At 40.1% G+C, this 21010-nt stretch overlaps 1 protein-coding gene across 3 annotated transcripts in view; it reads left to right on the top strand.

The window, feature by feature from the left end:
* The first annotated feature begins 7819 nt into the window (after positions 1-7819).
* The window catches only part of rab3gap1 (RAB3 GTPase activating protein subunit 1), a 37898-nt gene continuing 24707 nt past the window's right edge, over positions 7820-21010 (top strand). For all 3 annotated transcript variants that reach the window (XM_063481826.1, XM_063481825.1, XM_063481824.1), the window contains exons 1-8: positions 7820-7899; positions 7983-8038; positions 11577-11655; positions 11751-11883; positions 12855-12933; positions 13465-13584; positions 16623-16788; positions 17808-17907. In XM_063481826.1, the coding sequence (XP_063337896.1) occupies positions 7882-7899; positions 7983-8038; positions 11577-11655; positions 11751-11883; positions 12855-12933; positions 13465-13584; positions 16623-16788; positions 17808-17907 (751 nt within the window). In that variant the 5' untranslated portion in view covers positions 7820-7881. The remainder of the gene's footprint in view (positions 7900-7982; positions 8039-11576; positions 11656-11750; positions 11884-12854; positions 12934-13464; positions 13585-16622; positions 16789-17807; positions 17908-21010) is intronic.

Below are 21010 nucleotides of genomic sequence, written 5' to 3'. Positions count from 1 at the left end.
ACTTCAACAATTTGCTGTTTTTAATCCGCACAATGATTTTGGTTTGTGCTGATATCTTTGGAAAAAGGTTTTGTGACTGACAAGTTGGGATGTAACATCACAAACTGACATCTGGCAACACGATGTACCGAATGAAAATGGGCCTCTGTAGATGTCATGGTTCCCTTGTCCTCTTTTTCTGGCCTGCTTCTTTCTCTCTCTCCTCTTTATATTTCTTTACGCTTCTGATTAATTTAGTAAAACATCAAAAAGATTTTCACTGTTGTCAGTAAATAAGACATTTCTAATGCTCTACAGACTTTTGCGCTGTAGTATAGATTGCAATAATAGTGTATGGTTATTGTTTATAGCAGATGAAACAGAAGTATCAGGACAGGGTGTGAATAAAAGTTCTGAGTTGTGTTGCTGCAGAGAAAGTTGTTCACTCTGGTGAGGTCTAATGAGTCTAATGGGAGGCTGAGCCTTCAGCTTTCCTGTCCCTGTCCTGTTTAACCAGAAATGCTCTCGTCTTTTAACATTAAACTCATAACTTTCCTTTTTGATCAGTCTTATAGCTACAGCTGGATCAGCTGACCCTGTCCCATCCTTTAGTTACGCTGTTATAGGCCACAACTGCTCATTAACTTCCCATCATGCACTGAGCACTTCTGTCTTTTACTCTCAGTGTGTTAATATATCACTACTGCGTGTCAGTAACGTTGGTCCTCTTCCTCCCATCATGTGTTTTGTCTTGTCCTCGTATGCTCTTGATTTTTTTCTTATTTTGTCTTTTCTGTCATCCCCAACCAGTTGCTCGTCCTTGAGCCTCATTCTGCCGAACATTTCTTAAAAGGGCTTTTTTCCATCCCACCATCCCCAAGTGCTTGCTCATAGGGGATTATTTACTTGTTAGGGTTTTGTCTCTATTATTTTTAAGGTCTTTTATTTATTATATTTAACAATTATTATTGTAAAACGGTGCTAAATCAAATGTACTCAAATTAAACTCCCACTCAAACCTCAAGTCGTCTCACCCAATTTGGACGTCCAGCCTAAAAGAATACTACAATATCAACCAGAAATTAGAAGCATAGCCAGCAGCTGTTATATTTAGTTTCTAATTTAATCATTTTGGCTGGTTTAAAAATAAACACTCATAAAAGATCATTGTTTCATTGTCTGGTTTATTCTTTTTCCATTTATCGATTATCCAAGTCCTTAAAACACACACATGTATATATGAATAATTCAGTCATAGAAATATTAATTTACTGAGAGCCTGTGGTCTTACATGCAGATATAAAACTGTTTTTGTTAAACAATGACCTCTTTATTGCTTGATAGTATAAAATAAAACTATTTTGTCCATACTTATACTCTGTATGAGGACATAATTTTAAAAAACTATGTAATGGCACCAAAGTAACAACTTCCTGTTAGAAAGAGGTTTAGTTTTTAGCTATTTTATTCTACTGTATATAGTATTTTATTTTATTCTATTCTGTACAGTTGTGTACTGTATTTATTCTTATTGTATTCTAATTTTTGCTTCATAACTTTTGCACTGTCCACTTCCTGCTGTGAAAAAACAAATTTCCCACGTGTGGGACTAATAAAGGTTATCTTATCTTATCTTATCTTATCTTAATACTAAGCTGTTAAGAGGCTACTTACAATAATCTGCCTCCTTGAACTGAAACCTGTATACAGTCTGTGATCAGCTGATCTTGACCTGAGGTTTACTGCTTTTTGTGGATTTACACATCTGAATCCAACAAGATGTACACAGATGTTTCATGCTTTCCATCCCATACACTGTCTTTACACTGTTTAAACCAGAGATGTTAAACTGATTTTTACATCGAGGGCTACATACATGCCACCAGTGAAAATCTCCTGTGTAAAGTAGTTTAACTGCACATTTCACTTCTGAGCTATCTCAATATTGGAAAAAGAAGTGCAATTTCAACAGTATGTCTCAGTTTTCTCTACATGATAAAAAAAATGCTGTGGTTGCTAATGAAAGAAATCTCTCTTGTCCTTTTGTGCAATAAAAAAAAAAGTAATTTCAATATCCAGGCGGTATACTGCGCTAACATTTTCCTCCCCTGGTGCATGACCTCTAATCAGCTGGTTGTAGCTGAAATGCAAGTGGAACTGATAAGCAGGTGTCTTTATTAAATGTTTTTGTTACTACAAAGTCAAAATGTTATGATGGTTTCAGTATTTTAATGATTGCAAGCCCTGCATGTTTTCTGGAAGAAGAAATGACGATATCATTAATTAGATTATACGACATCCGAATCAGATTTTAGAGGAAGAGTTCACACCAAAACGAAATGTTTTCACTTTCCTATGTCCTATAATGTTATGGCTTCATTCTAAGACATCTGCTAAGGAAATGCCGGCCTTCTCTCCAATAAAACTGAAAAAAAAAAAAAAAAAAAGATTCAAATGCTAGTTTCTTCATGGCTCTTAAAGCAGCAAACATCAAAAAAAAATTGAAAAACATCTGTTAAAACTGAGCAGCAATATTTCTTTGCAGAAATGATAAACTGGAGACTTAACACTTAAAGGCTGGGGATTGGGTGGGGTGCTCCTAGGGTTGCCAACTCCCTGAAAAATAAATAAGGGACACCTCGTGGCCAGGGCCGGGCAACCCAGTTGTCTTCACCCTTCCCAGTGTGGTGAATTTTGTAGCTCTTTTTTTTTCTGTGTGAAATAATTTTTTTAACCATTTGACTTAATTTTGATTTAAGTAGATGCATATTCTTTGTGATATGACCATATGGGAAACAAATGATCATTTAGCCATTTATTTTTAGCTCAAAATGACAACATTAACACAATAAAACAGGTCTCTTTCTTAAACAGAAGCCTGTCATGCTTAACTTTTGAGAATATAAGTAAATCTTTCTTTAAAAGAACTCTGTCCTGCTTAACTTAAAATTATATAAATTAATAGAAAACAATAGAACGAAAAACATTCTTGTAACAGTGCACATTTAGTGCGTTTAGTGCAATTGGCTTCAGTTGAGGTATTATTTCAGCTTTTCTAATGCTAATCAGCTGCTGCCGTTTGTAAACCCGCTTGTTCCCATGATTACGCATCATAACTCATCATCATTATTCATCTATGTATTACTTTTATGTATTAGTCATCTATTTGTTGTAATCATCTATCCTTGCAGTTGTTTATTACACAAAATAAATTATATTATCACACTTCTGGCCACATAGCGCTGATATTCACTGCACATGCCCATATTAACCTTAACCAGAGGGTTTAAAAAAAACAAACCAGTGTTTACATACCATATCTGCTTCTGCCGTGGCCTGGTGGACAAAAAATTGGTTAAGGGTTCCCCGAGCTTTCACGCCCCTCATGTTCTTCATGTGCCCACCATTAGAAGCATGCCTATGGAAAAAGTGCACCGGCACACAGTGCAGTGCGCTTTATAGGTGTTGTGGTGCACTTTTCCAGCCCGGTGTTTTCCTTTTCCCATTCCTCCCTGTACTTTTGCAGCCTTTTTTTGCTTTCTCTGAGGCAGGGGTGTCCAAAGTCCGGCCCGCGGGGCCGCGTTTGGCCCTCAAGTAATTTTATAAATAGGATAGAATATGGCCCGAACTTCAACTTTTGCTTGAGTGTATTGCACTTCTTAGTTTTAACACCAGGGGGAGCTGCTGTTGATCAAGGCAGTTGCTCCACCAAAAAGGAGAATCACAGAAGAAATTTACCCCAAGTTACTAAACATGGCAGAACCAAAGAAGCGAAAGATAGAAAGTGAGTGCAGAAAATTTCAGACATGGTGGGAGAGTGAATATTTCTTCAAAGAATTCAAGGGGAAGTGTGTCTGTTTGATCTGCACTGAAAATGTGGCAGTTATGAAAGAGTACAATGTACGACGTCATTATGAAGCCAAACATCAGGCCTGTGCATCCTACACTGGTGCCGAGCGAGAGCAGAAATTAAAGCAAATGCTAGCTGTCCTGCGGGGTCAGCAACAGTATTTTTTTCGTGCTCAAATTGTCCAGGAAAAGGCTACAATAGCCCGCTATGAGGTCGCCCAACTCATCGCAAGACATGGCAAGCCTTTTTCAGATGGAGACCTCATAAAACACGGCCTCGTTAAAGTCACCGAAATAATGTGCCCGGAAACAGTGCAGGACTTCAACAACGTCAGCATGTCCAGAAATCCAGTTGTGCGACGCATTGAAGACTCGTCAGCCAACATTAAACTGCAACTGTCTGATAAAGCTGTGCTTTTGATTTTTACTCCATCGCATGTGATGAGAGCACCGATGCCACAGACACCGCACAGCTGCTATTTTTTTGCGGGGAGTGGATGAGAGCACGAGCACTTTAGGTGTGTAAAAAATACATTCCACAGTACCCGTGTGTTAATGTGCAGGTACACATGCTTCAAATATCAATAATGCGCATCAATTCTGTCACTACCCTGCTTTTACGCACCACTTTCTTATATGCGTTTTTCTTGTTAACACACAGAGTACACACCGCTGTACGCAGTCCACGCACACGCAAAGTCAGCTGATCTGATCTGATTCAGATTTGCTCCTTGATCAAGTGACATTTGTCTGGATTTTTGGCACGAGTGGCGTACGATCAGCACCGCGGCTGGATCACCCGATTTACATACCCAGCGCAGCTGATACTCACCAGAATAATTTACTAAAATTATATGCACTCCTGTTATTAAGTCCAGTTCAGTCTGTTAATGTTGATAACAGTTTCAAACAAAGGTTAATAGGTGTGTTGTATGGGCTCAAAATGTGGTCATAAATATTTTGTACTTGTAAATCAGGATTTGTATGTGTAAAAAGAATTTGTGTGTGTGTAAAAAAGATTTGTATGTGTAAAAAAGATTTGTGTGTGCGTAAAAAAGATTTGTATGTGTAAAAAGAATTTGTGTGTGCGTAAAAAAGATTTGTATGTGTAAAAAAGATTTGTGTGTGCGTAAAAAAGATTTGTATGTGTAAAAAGAATTTGTGTGTGCGTAAAAAAGATTTGTATGTGTAAAAAGAATTTGTGTGTGCGTAAAAAAAGATTTGTGTGTGGACTTAGCCAAAAAAACACCCTGCAAGTTACAAGTACGAATTTTGACCCTATTTTTCTTCCTTTCATCTGATTGGTCAATGTCATGTCAATCACAAATGTAATAATCCAATCAGAGAACAGATGTGTTTGGCTGTTGGAGGGGCACTTTTTTTGAACTGCAGGTCTTTGAAGGGAATAAATGCCCTTTTACATGCCAACCCAGCGTTTTCCTTCATCACCACGAAGGAAAACAGTCTGTGGTCGTCTGAGTTTGGTGATTTTTGTGTCACAGGTCTACGTGTTTAATACAGGGACTTCCACAGCCTTTTCAACAGCGCTGCGGACCGCGGGGAGCGGGCAGTGTTTTGGAAATGACAGTCTTCATTACAAAGCTTTCTTCGTTATGAATTAGCATACATGTTTTTATTGAACATTTGAAGAACCAGCAAAAAAACCCGAAACTCTTGTAGAGGACATAAAGTCAGAGATAGAAACGACAAGGAGCAGGTGCATCTAGTACAGGTAGAGCTGCTGCAAAAACCCACAGAGCCCAGCAGCCAGCGCAACAAATTCTGTATCCTTAGCTTTTAGTTAGCATTAGCAGCACATGCTGCGTTCGATGTGAAAGGACCTTTATGCTGCGCACTGTGACTCACAGCAATGGTCCCGGGTCAGCCCTGACTTTGTGTTAAACTAATCCTAAAGTAATGATGGTATTTCTAACCACTGACATACCACAACTTTATCCTTTCAACAGCTGCTGAAAGTTAGCGGACCTAGCTGCTATCGGATATTTATATAGAGATCCTCCAGCTTCAAACTGTATTACCCTTCAAGGACCTGCAGTTCAAAAAGCGCCCCTCCGACAGGCAAACCCATCTGTTCTCTGATTGGATTGTTACATTTGCGATTGACATGACATTGACCAATCAGATGAAAGGAAGAAAAATAGGGTCAAAATTCGTACTTGTAACTTGCAGGGTGTTTTTTGGCTAAGTCCACACACAAATCTTTTTTACGCACACACAAATCTTTTTTACACATACAAATCTTTTTTACGCACACACAAATCTTTTTTACACATACAAATCCTGATTTACAAGTACAAAATATTTATGACCACATTTTGAGCCCATAGTGTTGCTAAGCCTAAGAACTTAAATAACAAGCTTGAAATGTACCCGTCCCATTTTCCCCTTTATTGTTTTTTCTCTGTGCTGTAAATCTTCTGTCCAAGAAGAAATCTGCTGCTGTTCTGAGAATGAGCTACCAAAGCTTGTTCTGAATAAATCAATAAAGATCCATTTATGGAAAGCTGTGATGAAGGCAGTTTTGTCTTTAATTATATTCAACAATATAACACATTTGACCACTTTTAAATGATTATTCTAACTTTTATACAGTAAAGTTAAGGTTATATACCTAATTTCTAGTAAGTGGCCCAGCCCCTCCTATATTTTTATGTATGTGGCCCTCAGTGAAAAAAGTTTGGACACCCCTGCTTTAAAATATACGCCATTCAATAGCTGACCTTAATCCTACAGAGAATGTGATGATGTCATGGATAATTAAAGTCAGTCATATATCCACAAACACAACAAGCTGAAAGTCAGTGATGCTGCTCGGTTTGCAGTCCTGAATATCACGGCACAAGCAGGATTCACTGCACTGTTAATGTTAGCTGTGTTATATTGCTGCCTCTGTTCGGTGGTGTCGAGCCAAACGGACTTTAACGTGTGTTTGAACGAGCTGACGGTTCACTCGTTAAGCTGAAAGAAAGATGCTTTAATCACAGGAGTCACACATGTGTCCACTGTACCATCTGGGAACTCTTCTTGTTTAGCACTCGTAATAACACAAACGCTAAATCCTCCTTCTCTTGTGCTGTTTTGTAGCAGTGTATACACCTGAGACTGTCACCTGTCTGTCTGTCCTGCACTCTCTCTCTGTTTCTTTCTCTCTGATTGTGGAATAAAAGTATGAACATGTATTTATAAGTTACACTTGTGTTTGAATCCTGCAGCTTATCACACATTTGATTTCCATGTGTGACAACTGCAAGTGTCCAGAGTGAGGACAGACTGAGGGACCCACTGCTGCACATCATCTGTGAGGCTTTGCACTCCTGATGATCCACCAGGACAAACTCAGCAGTGTGTGAGGAAGAGGAGGAGGAAGAGCCAGCAGCAGCTGACAGATGGAGAGAATAGACAGACTGTTCCCTGTTTGTGAAGGACTGCTAGAAAAGTTTAAAATAACTAATTGTCTGTCCTGAATCAGTCTTATTAGGTAATGTTCAAATAATGTTATCATTCCAGTGTTTTCAGTGTGGGAGAAAGTACTCAGGGCCTTCAAGTTACACACTATGAAAGGCAGCAACAAGTTTAATATTCAGAAACCTAAAGTATGTATCAGCAGCAGGTTTAAACCCAGTGGGTTTAAACCCAGTGGGTTTAAATCTGGGACTCTCGGCCATTTGACCTTAGAACTGAAGAAGCTTCTCGGATGAGAGGTGAAACGTCTTCAAGCAACTCAAAGAAGTCCAGACGCTTTTCTTTGCAAACTCCTTTGGCTACGATGACCTGGATGACTGAGAACCTTCACAGACATTAAACGGCGTAGCAAACATCTCCAGCTCCTTTTGGATATTCTGCACATCTTGAAACCTCTCGTCAAATGCCTGAATAAGTTTTGCACAACGACTGTTGTTGTGATTTGGCGCTACATAACTTGTTTGTTTTATTTTATTGTGAAAGAACTATAGAGGAAGCGACCACCTTTTCGCACATGCGTAGAAAAACATTCTAGTTTCCGGAACCGATCAGACAGCCAAAAGCAACAACATGGCTGCTGATAGCGATGTGAGTTTGTTTTGTAACGTTAGTGTGGTTATTAAGCGCGTTTGTAACAACACAACAGCTGAATTTGCGTTTGTGTTTTGCAGCCCGAGTCGGAGGTTTTCGAGATCACCGACTTCACCACTGCGTCCGAGTGGGAGCGGTAAGCCAGCTGGTCATTACTCTGAATACTAGGATTACTCCACAGGTTTACGTGTTCCGCACAGTTTTCCCTCGGAGACACGAACCTGCATGTATTTCTTCAGGCCTGAACATAACAACATGATTGTATTTTACAGCGAACCTCAAAGCTAAAGAGTGAGGCTGTGCATCTGTGTACTTACATTTATTGACACCACTCTGGGCGCCACCACTCTGATATCGCACACCAGCCATCACTAAAACTATAACACTGCACAGATATAGATGTGCTTCCTAGGTAGATGAATAGCGAGACTGATGGCACATGTGTGAGCCATTTTTTAAATAATCCTCTGGATATTGATTACCAAACAAACTACAGCCAACTAAAATGTATTATTACAAAATGTGCGTTAAATAAAAATTCATTTTCCAAGAACTGACCTGTAATTAGAGACATTTGTAAATAAAGAACTCACCAACTTGTTAGGATATCAGTGGGGCTGGTACAGTGTCAGGAGTGGGACAGCGAGGCATGAGTCAGAGGTTTGAACTAGGAGTGGGTTTCCATAATCGATTTTCCAATTAAAATAGATTTTGGCTTGAATAAAGTGATATTGATTCATTAAATTCTGAATCAGTTTTAAATATAAATGTATTTTGCCAGAAAGTCCAGAATCTTAGGTTAAACCTCACAAAACGATTTCTGCAACCACCAAACAGCTGAAACAGTAAATGAGAGCAGCTACACACAAAGACGCAAACACAGAGCGTGGATTGTTCACCCGACGGCGTGTACACAGACATATGAGCTGAAAGCTGCAGCTCACAGATCCTGAGCTGCAGGTTTGTCACTCTGACCAAAATTGACTGAACCAGCAGCAAAAGAAGATCCAGACTAGGCTTCACGTTTGATAAACATCGTCATTAAATCTCTTATACTTTGGCTGTTTTACTTCCACCACGATAAAATCACACTTCCTGCACAGCTCTCTCTCTCTTTGTACTTCAAGAACAATTTCCTATCTCAAGTCTCTGTTTTCTGCATTATTCGCTGCTTATTATGCACCAGTCTACCGTCGTTTACACTGCTGTTGGACGCGATTTTTCTAAAAAAAAAAATGTATTTATTTATTTTTAAATGACCTCCGACAACAAATCCTCATTTCTGCTGTTCAGTTCTGAAGAAATCTAAACTTTAGCTGTCTCTAATCAAACCCCTGTAACTTTGCTCTGCTTCCCTTCAGCATCATCAGGTCATGTTTACATGTTGATTCATGGTTTGCTTCAGTTTTTGTTCTACTGCAGAATATTTTTAAGGTAAAAAAAAAAGTCAGGACAGGAAAATCTGCGTTATGTTTTTCTGTTTTATCCTCAGTTACTTTGACACAAAGGCGTCTGCTGTGATGCTCACACCTCTGATGAAGTCTCACAGTGTCAGTACTAGAGATGGACCGATCCGATATTACGTATCGGTATCGGTCCGATACTGACGTAAGTTACTGGATCGGATATCGGAGAGAAATAAAAAATGTAATCCGATCCATTAAATATCAAAAAAGCACCTCACAAAACTTGCGACACGGCGTAACTCGGCTCATAACCATAGCACGTCGGAGCAGTGTGCATCACGTGATAGAGCGGCTGTGGCGTGCAAGACCTGTTGTCTGGTTGAGCATTCGTAGCCTCGCTACCAAACCGGCATTTCATCTCCGAGGAGGTTATCCCAGAGAGAAGTAAAGCAAGTGTGTAAGTTCATCTCTGAATGTTTGTAAAGCATTCCCACGTTAAGCTTAACAACCAATATATGGAGCGACTGCCTCTCCAGTTGCTACTTCAATCATGAAACTGATCAATGATCAGCTGATCGGCTTTTCTCTCTTCTTTGTTTTTGGTCCACTTTGCACCAGAAAGAGGAAACCAGCGGCTGAACAACAGCAGCACGTTTAACCTTGATAAGCTGTTGTTAGAATTTATTTAATATTACTTTCTAGACCAGGATCCTTTTCTATGTAGCTGACGGCTGGTAACTGTGCAGGGGCGGATCTAGCAAAGTTTAGCCAGGGGGGCCGATAGGGCATTAACAGGGAAAAGGGGGCACAAAGACATACTTATCTTTCTTATTCTCATTTAAAATGTCTAGCTTTTAATAAATAATTATCTGAATCTTACACCCAAAGTTTTAATCTGATGTAAAATGTATAGAAGTCCATTACTGTATATAGTAACTGTTAAGTCTAATATACCCTAGTAAGCTATAGTACTTTTTCCTTTGGGAAAGTACCATCTGTGCAGTCTGCAGTTCTGTTGAAGAAAGATGTTGAATCTATTTAATTATTCTTGAAAAATAATTTATTTCTGTGCATTTTTTTCACACTGCATCACATTAAAGTTGATTACGTCGATTAAGCATCATCAGGTGGAGGGTGGGGGGTGGTTCCCCATTTTTTTTTTTTTTTTTTTGCTGGGAGTTTGCAACCCTATTAGTTAGGTTGCTTAATATTTCTGCTAAGTTCTCTTTAAAATACCAGAATAGGAAGGATGGTGCAGGTTTAAGTTTATTAGATTGATCAGTATTGCTGAACTATGAAATATTTTGGGTGCAGTGTATTTTTTACATACAGGTATAACAGAATAGCTTTAGTGTTGTTGTTTATTTAAACTTGAGTATGAACTTATACAAAATGCAGCAAGATATTAAAAAACAGTTTTATTGATTAAAAAACACACTATATCGGATTCATATCGGTATCGGCAGATATCTAAATTTATGATATCGGTATCGGCATCGGACATAAAAAAGTGGTATTGTGCCATCTCTAGTCAGTACTGATAAATGATCAGAATTATAATATTTCTGACTGTCTGAGACAAAATTTTCCCCGAATCAAATCGAATCAGGACCCTTTGAATCAGAATCGAATCTATTCTAGAAATCAGTGCTGATGCCCTAGTTTGAACTGGCACCAGGTCATCAGTGATTTCGTATTCATACGGGTCTGCCTGCACTGATTACATGTTGGGTAAAAAACACTTGCTATTTCTGTGTGAAACAAAATAAACTCGCTAATACTAGGAAAGTCAAGGAGTTTCTGTCATGTGGGATTCACTATGAATGTAATCTCCACCTGTGTCTTTTCTTGATGGAAACCCAAATTTGACCTTTAACTGAGCCGTCTCATCGTCTTACTGCTCCAGTAAGACGATGGCTAATGGGTTGTTTGTACCAAAGAACTGTCTCGGCAACTTACCGCGTTGTCATCTCCTAATATGTTGATCAATTGGTTGGTGTTGCATGAAAGACAAACAGAAATCTGCCAGAGTCAGTTTGGGTTCCAAAACCAGCAGGCAGTTCAAATGGCTGCAGCCTCTTTAACTTGTTATAACGAATCACAGTTAACATTTGCACTCAGTCATCTTCACTGCTTACTGTAAATGTAATATTTAAAGCACAGTGTGCTTGGAGGGAAATTCATTTCTGAAGATTAGTTTCAGTGGTTATTTAGCATGAACCAGACACTGTGCATGTATGCTGGGCTAATCTGTTCATCTGCCTGAAGTTTTGTGTCCAGAGTGGAGGAAGTGCTTAATGATTGGAAGCTGACAGGGAACACTGCACGGAAGGTTTCTCCAGAGAAGGTATTTTACACTCATCAAACCTTTAAACGAGTGTGAAGTATGCAGAAAGGAAGTACTTCACCTTCATCGTATGATGCTGCATTATCTGAACACAGGGGGAATACACCAGTGGAACCTGGGGGGAGAAGTCACAGGAAATTAATTTTGCTGACTTCAAGTTCTACATAAGCCACTACTTTCTGAAACAAGAGTGTGAAGAGGATGATGGGAAGGACAACCTCGAGGACGGTAGAGTCACATTGTCTGCACTATTATCAACATCAGCCTTTAGTATCATTGACTGTTTGTTGTAAATGATGTTGACAGTGTTGGACAGTCCTGCTCAGCACACATGTAGGCTGTGGTAGAAGGACCGTCATGTTTTCAGAAATTTGTTATCAGAATGATGACAGGCTGACATCCAGACTCCACACACTTTATTATGTAGCCTTAGTTTTTATTATTCTGCAGATTTGCAGAAATATTTATTATTATTAACATCATCCCAGGGCACAGCTGTGGGCCTTCATCCTCTGGTTTGACTCTGGCCTGAACCACAGCCTGCTCCCACACCACTGTTGAAACACTGATGAAGTAAACCTTCTCAGAAAAAGCACGAGGTTTGGATGTATCTGCTTAAAAAGGGAATAAACAACTTTTTTCGTTGTACTAAAAAAGCAGGTAAAGCAGAAATGTTACCTGGATAGTTGCTTATTTGGTTGTGAATGGCAGTGGACGTCCACTGAGGAGGGTAGCAAGGCTCCATCTTTGAAATCGAACGCTGCACTGAGGTCTAGCAGGACAAGCACAGAGATGAGTCCACTGTCAGAGGCCATAAGAAGATCATTTGTAACCTTCACTAAAGCTGTTTCTGTGCTGTGATGAGCTCTGAAACCTGACTGAAACTCTTCAAATAAGCCATTCCTCTGCAAATGATCTGTTAGCTGTTTGACAACTACTCTTTCAAGGATGTTTGATATGAAAGGAAGGTTGGAGATTGGCCTATAATTAGCTAAGACTGCTGGGTCAAGAGATCCTCAGTCATCAGTGATGTACAGGACAGTAAATTACTGCCACCTTGTGGCCACAACACAAATGAGCATCTGTGAGAAGTCAACCCAGTACAGTGATTCTGACAGATATCCCACTTTAATAATCATATGCACCTCAGATGGTGTTTAAAATGAACAATGTTTTTGACACAGTTCTTCTATTGGCAGATGCTATACCGTTGGCAATGCAGGATCTTCTCTGTATGAACAATGATTTCCCTCCACGAGCCCACTGCCTGGTCAGATGGTAAGTTTAGTCTTTACTTTTTTATGCTAAAAACTGCTTCAGTTATTTATCTGCACGCCTCACAGCGAGAAGGTCCTCGGATCAAATCTGTGTGGAGATGCATGCTTAACTGTGCCTGCGTGGGTTTCCTCCACAGTGCAAAGATGTGCATGTTAGGTTAAATGGATATGTGAGCTAGATGCAGTGCATAGCATAAAGTGCAATATGAATATATAGTTTAAGTGTGTCGTGCATTTAAGAGTGCAAGTCCAGAAAGTGCAAGTCTTCCTGGCTTTGAGTTGCCAGAAAGACTTGCTTTGTAAATATAAGCACAGAATCATAGATGCGTCTACAAACCAGTAATTCAGACCACTTCTGAATATTTTTTTTCTTCAGAGTGAAATAGTAAAATAATATCCCATTTATTAGTGATGGTCTTTATAAATTGTTACCAAGGGATCTAACGGCATACAGAATGAAGCAAATGTTTCTTCCAGTGTAGTAAGTGGATATGTGGATAAATGTCTGCTGTGATCCTGTATGTGTTGGTAGGTTTGGCATACGAGAGTTTGTGGTCATCAGCCCTGGAACCAACTGTGAGGCCATCATCAGTGAGTCGAAGTGCAACCTGCTTCTAAGCTCCATCTCCATTTCTCTGGCCAACAGTGGCTGGTAAGTTATGGTCATCGCCTTCATGGAAGGTTTTCTGAGCGCATTAGAGCCTCCTGACGGTGTGTTGTGTTTTCATGTTTGAGTTTTAAGTGTGCAACTGAAGGAGGGAGTTTTTCTTTAAATGAGCATGTGGTGGATCCAGTGAGATAGAGTGAGCTTGTGTTTTGATGCAAACCTTTGTTCTCCCTCTCGGTACCATTTTTGCAAATTTGATCTTCACTTTCACTGTTTTGCTGATGACACCCAGTTATATCTCTCCTGCAGACCTGATCCCTCCCTCCTTCCTCCCTCATGTCTATCCGAATTAAAATCCTGGTTTAGCTCTAATTTTCTCCAGCTCAATGAAGATAAAACTGAAATCCTCCTTATTGGCACCAAATCCAACCTTCTGAAGGCGAACCATTTCTCACTCACTATGATAACTCCACAGTTTTCCCTTCTCCTCAGGTTAAGAGCCTTGGTGTCATCCTGACAGTTCACTTTCCTATAAATCTCATATCAATAATCTCACCTGTTCTGACTTTTTCCATCTACGCAACATTAACAGATTACGTCCTTCTCTTTCCACTCAGTCTACGTCCATTCTTGTCCACAGTCTCGTTACCTCCTGCAGTGATTATTGTAATTCTCTTTTGCATCGTCTCCCCCAAAAATCCCTCCATAAGCTTCAACTGGTTCAGAACTGCTGCTCGCATTATCACCAGAACCCCCTCCTACCAGCACATCACCCCTGTTCTTCAGGAACTTCACTGGCTCCCAGTAAAATTCCGGATAATATACAAACTTCTTCTGCTCACCTTCAAGGCCCTTCATAACATTGCACCTCCTTACCTTTCTGACCTGTTAAGCACTACCTTTTCTGCCCGTTCACTTCTATCTTCCTCTATCCAGCTTGCTCTGCCTTCCTTCCGCCTCAGCACCATGGGAAGCAGAGCTTTTAGCTGCTCTGCTCCCAGGCTGTAAAACTTTCTACTCCCACATATAAGAAACATTGGTTTTCTCCCCCAGTTTAAATCCCAACTCAAAACCCATCTGTTCAAATCTGCATGTTCACTGTGAATCCACTGTTCATTTTATCTTGTGCTTTTGTTTTTATTGTTCATTGTGTCATTGTTCTATTATGTGTTTTTATCTATTGTACAGTGTCCGTGGGTGTCTTGAAAGGTGCTTTATAAATAAAATGTATTATTATTATTATTATTATTATTATTATTATTATTATTATTATTATTGTTCTGCTGGAAGAAGAGTTTTACTGGCCCTAAGAGTTTTTTATATTATTTCATTTTCAATCTGAAAAATGTTAGAAAAGCCTTCAAATTAACATGGTCTCGCCCACCCCATGCCCCCCCTTTAGACTCACCCCTGTTTGCTGCAGTAAAATGCGACGGTTGCAGGCTGTGACATGTAAACATGGTATCAGACTAAATGAATAGTTCATCAACATATTTGAATGTAGCCTGACTTCTGTAGCTTTCCTGCTGTGATGGAGCTTTTTCAGAGTGAAGGTTTTAATGATGATCACGAGAGCAGCGCTGCTGAAATACGTTTTCTTTCACTTTACCTGAACTCACCGTCTCAGTAACGCCTCTTTGCTCCTCTCAGTGTGTAAACTTCAGCTCCACGTCAAACTGTGCAGCGTCATCCTCACTGCTGCTGCTGTGTTATCAGTGTTTTTGTTTAAAACTGGGGATGTGTGTTCTTAATGTTGTCAGACCTTTTATTCACATGCTGCTCCTAAACTAGTTTGTTTTGCATGGCTGTTTATACTTGCAAATGTGGGTGAATAATGTATATGTGTTAGTCCCTGTAGGGAAATTACTACATTTAACCCATTCACCCAATGCAGCGCCTGGGGAGTGTGTAGGGACCTTGCTCAGGGGTACCTCAGCTTAGCCGTTCACTGGATTCGAACCCCCAACCTGCCAATCCTGGGGCAACAACATATTAAAACCAATCTGTGTAGCACTCAGTGGTCCGTGCAGTGATAGTGCTGACATATATGCCACTAAAATGCCGTTCTGCAGCTTGTTCAGAGTGACCCGTAGTTGCTCTGTGTTGCAGTCGGGACTGTTTAGTTTAGCTGGATTGTTTGTTTGTTTGTTTTTTTTTGTTTTTTTGTTTTTTTTTCGCCTGTCCCGTTTGGCTCTTTTGCATCAGAATTATTGTCTAAAGGCGAAGAAAGATGCCCAACGGATTTACTTTACCAAATGGACCATCCCAGCCTTGCCGTATTGATCTATTTGATTCACCTTTTATTATTTATTTTATTTTCACTTGCTGAATACGGGACAGACTTGACTGGGGAAAAGAAAGGGGAGAAAGAAAGAGGGAAAGAAAAACAGCGGGGAAGAGGGACGGTGATAAAGGGCAAAAAACAAAAACCAACAGAATAAGTAGACAGAAAATACATATATCGATCACCTGGATCACCTGTTGAGAGAGAAAAAAGAAAACAAGCAGAAGAAAACGAGAGCAATAGAATAAACAACATCACAATGATATATGGGAATATGGCAGTAAATACTAAATGTTAAACATTATTGTGCAGCACGTAAGATCGACAGCGCACAGTGTGCTTTGAGGTAGGAGCCAAAAAGGGTGTAGTTTGTGTGTGTGATCACCTGTGTGTACACCTGTGAGCATGAACGCGCTTGTATTTAAAAGGTTCCTTCATGTAATGACCTGCTAGAGGGTGTGGGGGGGCCACAGCCCCGTCCTCCAGGGCATGAAGCAGGTATGGAGGAGATCAAAACTCCAGACATCCAGAGGCCCTCAGAACACAAGAGACCAAGGAAGACCAACAGAGGGGCAGCCGCGCCACTATCCCAGAAAGAGCTGAGGAGAGTCCCAGATGAGGGGTCACTCAGCAGCCGCGGAGCAGAAGCCAGGGGGGGTTGCAGTGATGTGCCCGTGAGCTCTGCCGGCAGCCAGCTGTGCCTGAGTAACCGAGCTGGATTGTTGCTGGTTGAGAGAAACTGAAGCTGTACTAGAGATCCTGCTAGTAATGCCTTCTGCTCTTTATCTTGTGCGTTCAGTCAGGTGCCGATGTTTGTGCAGATCCAGCAGAAGTGGAGGCGGATGTATGCCGGAGAGTGCAAAGGACCAGGTGTGCGCACCGACTTTGAGATTGTTCACCTGCGCCGAGCGCCCGTGCAGTACAACCACTTGTCCGGCCTGCTTGACATCTTCAAATCTAAGATAGTAAGTGCTCTGGAACAAACATCTTTATATAGATCATATTTCAAGGTTGTTTGTTTGTTTTTTTGTAATAAAGAAAAAATAAAATTGTGCAGCCTTAGAGCGTCATGTACCCATGTTCTAAAACCTCAGCATCCTGTTCCAGACGATTTTAGGACAATGCAACTAATAATCATAAAAGCATCCACAAAATGCATGTAAATGTATTTTCTAAAACATTTGCTCATCTGGTTTTTCCTGCTCATGTACAGTCTCTCTGTCCTCCTCCTCTTGTGCTCTGACAGTCACACAAAAACTGTATTCAACTAGAAAATAACACAAACATATCATCTTATAATATTCTTATCTTATAATAAGAATATATTCTTGTAATAGTTCTTTAGAGAGCAGGTTGATAACAGTACAGCACACTGCTTAGTTATGTGAACATTGGAAAAACAGAAGAGGAAGAAGAAGACGTCTGATTCTGTGTAAATTCGGGGTTCTGGATTTTTGTGGAGTTAATTTGTGAATAAAATAAAGACTGTTAGGAAGTGGATGTGTGTTTAATGATCAGTTTGTTTGAACTTTGTTTATTCTTATTCCTGGAAACACAACGAATTCCCAAAAGTCACGTTGTTTAACCCTTTCATGCACAGTGGTCACTACAGTGACAGCATTCAGAGGCTGTGTTCTTGTATTTGTGTCAGTGTTGGTGGTAAACTTTCACAGAAACACTACACACTGATGTGTCCCTCCATACCTAATTCATAAGTCAAAACGTTTGTTGTCCAACTAAGTGGACAATTTAAAAAAAATACGTGTTTAAAAAAAATGAAGTTCAAAAATCTTCTTTTCATTTCTAAAGATGAATAAAAATCCTGATTGATGTTGTCATCATCCACACATGAAAGGGTTAAATGTGTTCAGTATGTTCCCAGAAACAGCCGAGAATGACGTGGTGTAATCCACGCCTGTACAGAGAGATTGATGCTGAAGCTTGTTACCATAAACATGAGCTGATGTCTTGCTGTTGTCATCAGGGTTGTTCCCTGTTCCCTCTGCCTCCAGTCAACATTGCCATTCGCTTCACCTACGTTCTCCAAGACTGGCAGCAGTATTCGTGGCCGCAGCAGCCTCCAGGTAAGCAGTACATGTCATGGTATTAATAAATGTAATATTATTATTAAGAAATGATTTAAATTTTTAAAATGCATATCAACAGGTGGCTGACATCCAGAAAACCCTGCCAGTGGCTTTTAGGAGTCTTGTGTGATACAGGTCATGCATTGTTGTTTCCTGTGGAACGATTGTACCTGCTGGTTCCAGGTCGTTCTTCTGATAAATCTTTTCACTCGTCTGTCTGAAATCATGTGGGGAGCGCTGGGTCGTGGCTGGTTTATCATAAAGAAAAAAAAAACCCTGCAGGGGCAACGCCAGGATTATGGTGCCAACACTGGAATCTTCAGTAATTTAGAAGTTCTTCTGTAGCCAATGCCATCAGTGCCTTTTGCAATAAGTGTGCAAAGGTCTTGAGAGAGCTTGTTGGTTTTACCCATCATGAGACATAATGAGGCCATCAGTTGGGACTGAATTTTCCCCGTGTCATTCTTCATTGTTAGACGTCATGTATGGACATCTATGGTAGCGCTGGGTGATATGAGGAAAATGTAATATCAAAATATTTTTTTGCTATATCACAAAACACGATATAAATCACGATATGTTTGTTATTTTCAACCATGTAGGGTCTAAATTTGCACTCATTCAAATCGACCATTCAGGATGTTTTTCTATTTTCAACATAAAAATGATCTGAATGAATTGAAATGTTTTCTTTTAACCATCAGCTGCACACAGAGGATTTTCACAGATTACAGTACAATCACAGTAAGTCTCTTTCTGTGGTCAACGCTAGACTTTAACAAACAAAAGGTCACAGCAACAAAAAACGACGTCAAGAAAGAATTTATGAGTCAAAATAAAACAACTGAAATGAAAAAGCTGCTCTGTGCTCATAAAAATGTCAAAATAAAAAAATGGGATGACATCAAATTACAGAAGCAAAAGTCAAGACAATGACTATAAAACAGTTTATTTAATATTTTCTTGGTGTGTGGGGAGACGTTGACATGCAGAGTTTAAAACATCGTTACGTTTGCAGCGAGTTTCATTCTCTCACCGTCTGAAACTCCTGATGTCGCCATATTTTTACCAATTCAATTCAATTTTATTTATACAGCACCGAATCACAACAAGAGTCGCCTCAAGGCACTTTATATTGTACAGTAGATCGCACAATAATACATACAGAGAAAAGCCCAACAATCATATGACCCCCTATGAGCAAGCACTTTGGTGACAGTGGGAAGGAAAAACTTCCTTTTAACAGGAAGGAACCTCCGGCAGAACCAGGCTCAGGGAGGGGCGGGGCCATCTGCTGTGATTGGTTGGGGTGAGAGAAGGAAGACAGGATAAAGACATGCTGTGGAAGAGAGACAGAGATTAAGAACAGATATGATCACATGCAGAGAGGTCTATTAACACATAGTGAGTGAAGAAGAAACACCCAGTGCATCATGGGAATCCCCCGGCAGCCTACGTCTATTGCAGCATAACTAAGGGAGGATTCAGGGTCACCTGGTCCAGCCCTAACTATATGCTTTAGCAAAAAGGAAAGTTTGAAGCCTAATCTTAAAAGTAGAGATAGTGTCTGTCTCCTGAATCCAAACTGGAAGCTGGTTCCACAGAAGAGGGGCCTGAAAACTGAAGGCTCTGCCTCCCATTCTACTTTTAAATACTCTAGGAACAACAAGTAAGCCTGTAGTGTGAGAGCGAAGTGCTCTAATAGGGTGATATGGTACTACAAGTAGGGCTGCCACGATTAGTCGACTATTAAAATCGTCGACGCTTTGTAAGATCACAAAGGAATAAGTAGTAGGATTTAAGAGTGTAATAACGGACTGAAACAGAAGATGGCAGCACTGCATGTACAAGGATGTCAGCTGCCGTTAAACCCCGAAGAAGAAGAAGCTGTGTCCCAGAATTCATAGCGCGGCCCAGCTCAGTTTCCAACAATGGCGGCAGCTAGTTAGTTTTAATATTACTCTTATTATTCATTCTGGGTCACAAAATAAACGTTTAACATGTTTTCAGGCGAGAATGTAGCTGTGTAAACCTCAAATATCTGCTCAGTTTATCAAGACACCACATATTTTCAAAAGCGCTCCGATGTTTTCGGAGACGTCTGTTAATCGATAGCGAGCCGGGGTTCAAGGCTCACTAGAGCCGCTGAGAACACCGGACTCCCGGCAAATCGTTTTCAAACCCACCGCTGTCTTTCACTACTCAGGTTAAACATACATAAGTCACTTAGATAACTTAAAATGTTACTGTTTGGCTTTTTTCAGTGTTTTATTTGTTCCTGAGTAAATCGGTTTGGCTGAGATTAAAGTTATAGTTTTTACACAGCTGAATAAACGCCAAGCAGACAGCTGATTATCAGAAGTGTGAGATGCTCCAGAATATACTCCGGTGTCCTGTTATATTTTAGATAGCAAGGAGCAGACGGCTGAGTTTATTAAACTCCACCGAAACAATCTGCAAATGTCATTAAAAATTTAATAAACTGTCATCTTGTCTTTATTTTTAGTTAGCACATACCTTAAACACTTAAAGCTGTAAGCTAATGATAGTTATATAAGAGCAGATGCTGCTGGTGCAATAAGCTGCACGTTTTACGTCCAATGGATGATGATCTGATTAGTCGACTAATCGCAAAAATAATCGGTGACTAGTCGACTATCAAAATAACCGTTTGTGGCAGCCCTAGCTACAAGGTCTTTAAGATAAGCTGGGGCCTGATTATTTAAGACACAGGCATCGAACTCCAGGCCTCAAGGGCCGGTGTCCTGCAGGTTTTAGATGTGTCCTTGATCCAACACAGATGATTTAAATGGCTAAATGACCTCCTCAACATGTCTTGAAGTTCTCCAGAGACTGGTAATGAACTAATCATGTGATTCAGGTGTGTAGACCCAGGGTGAGATCCAAAACCTGCAGGACACCGGCCCTCGAGGCCTGGAGTTGGCCAAGCCTTATTTAAGACCCTGTATGTGTGGAGCAGGATTTTGAATTTTAACCGTCGTACGTAGAAAAACTCACAATACATCGAGTTTATTTGATATATTGTTTGATTTATAGTTTGTATAGTTTAAAGTTATTTATCTGCATGTGTGGATTGGAT

This window comes from Pelmatolapia mariae, linkage group LG8 (genome assembly GCF_036321145.2).
Source record: "Pelmatolapia mariae isolate MD_Pm_ZW linkage group LG8, Pm_UMD_F_2, whole genome shotgun sequence".
In the NCBI taxonomy this organism is placed as follows: Eukaryota; Metazoa; Chordata; class Actinopteri; order Cichliformes; family Cichlidae; genus Pelmatolapia; species Pelmatolapia mariae.
The sequence above is the reverse complement of the archived record's forward strand: the minus strand, read 5'-3'. Positions and strand labels throughout refer to the sequence as shown.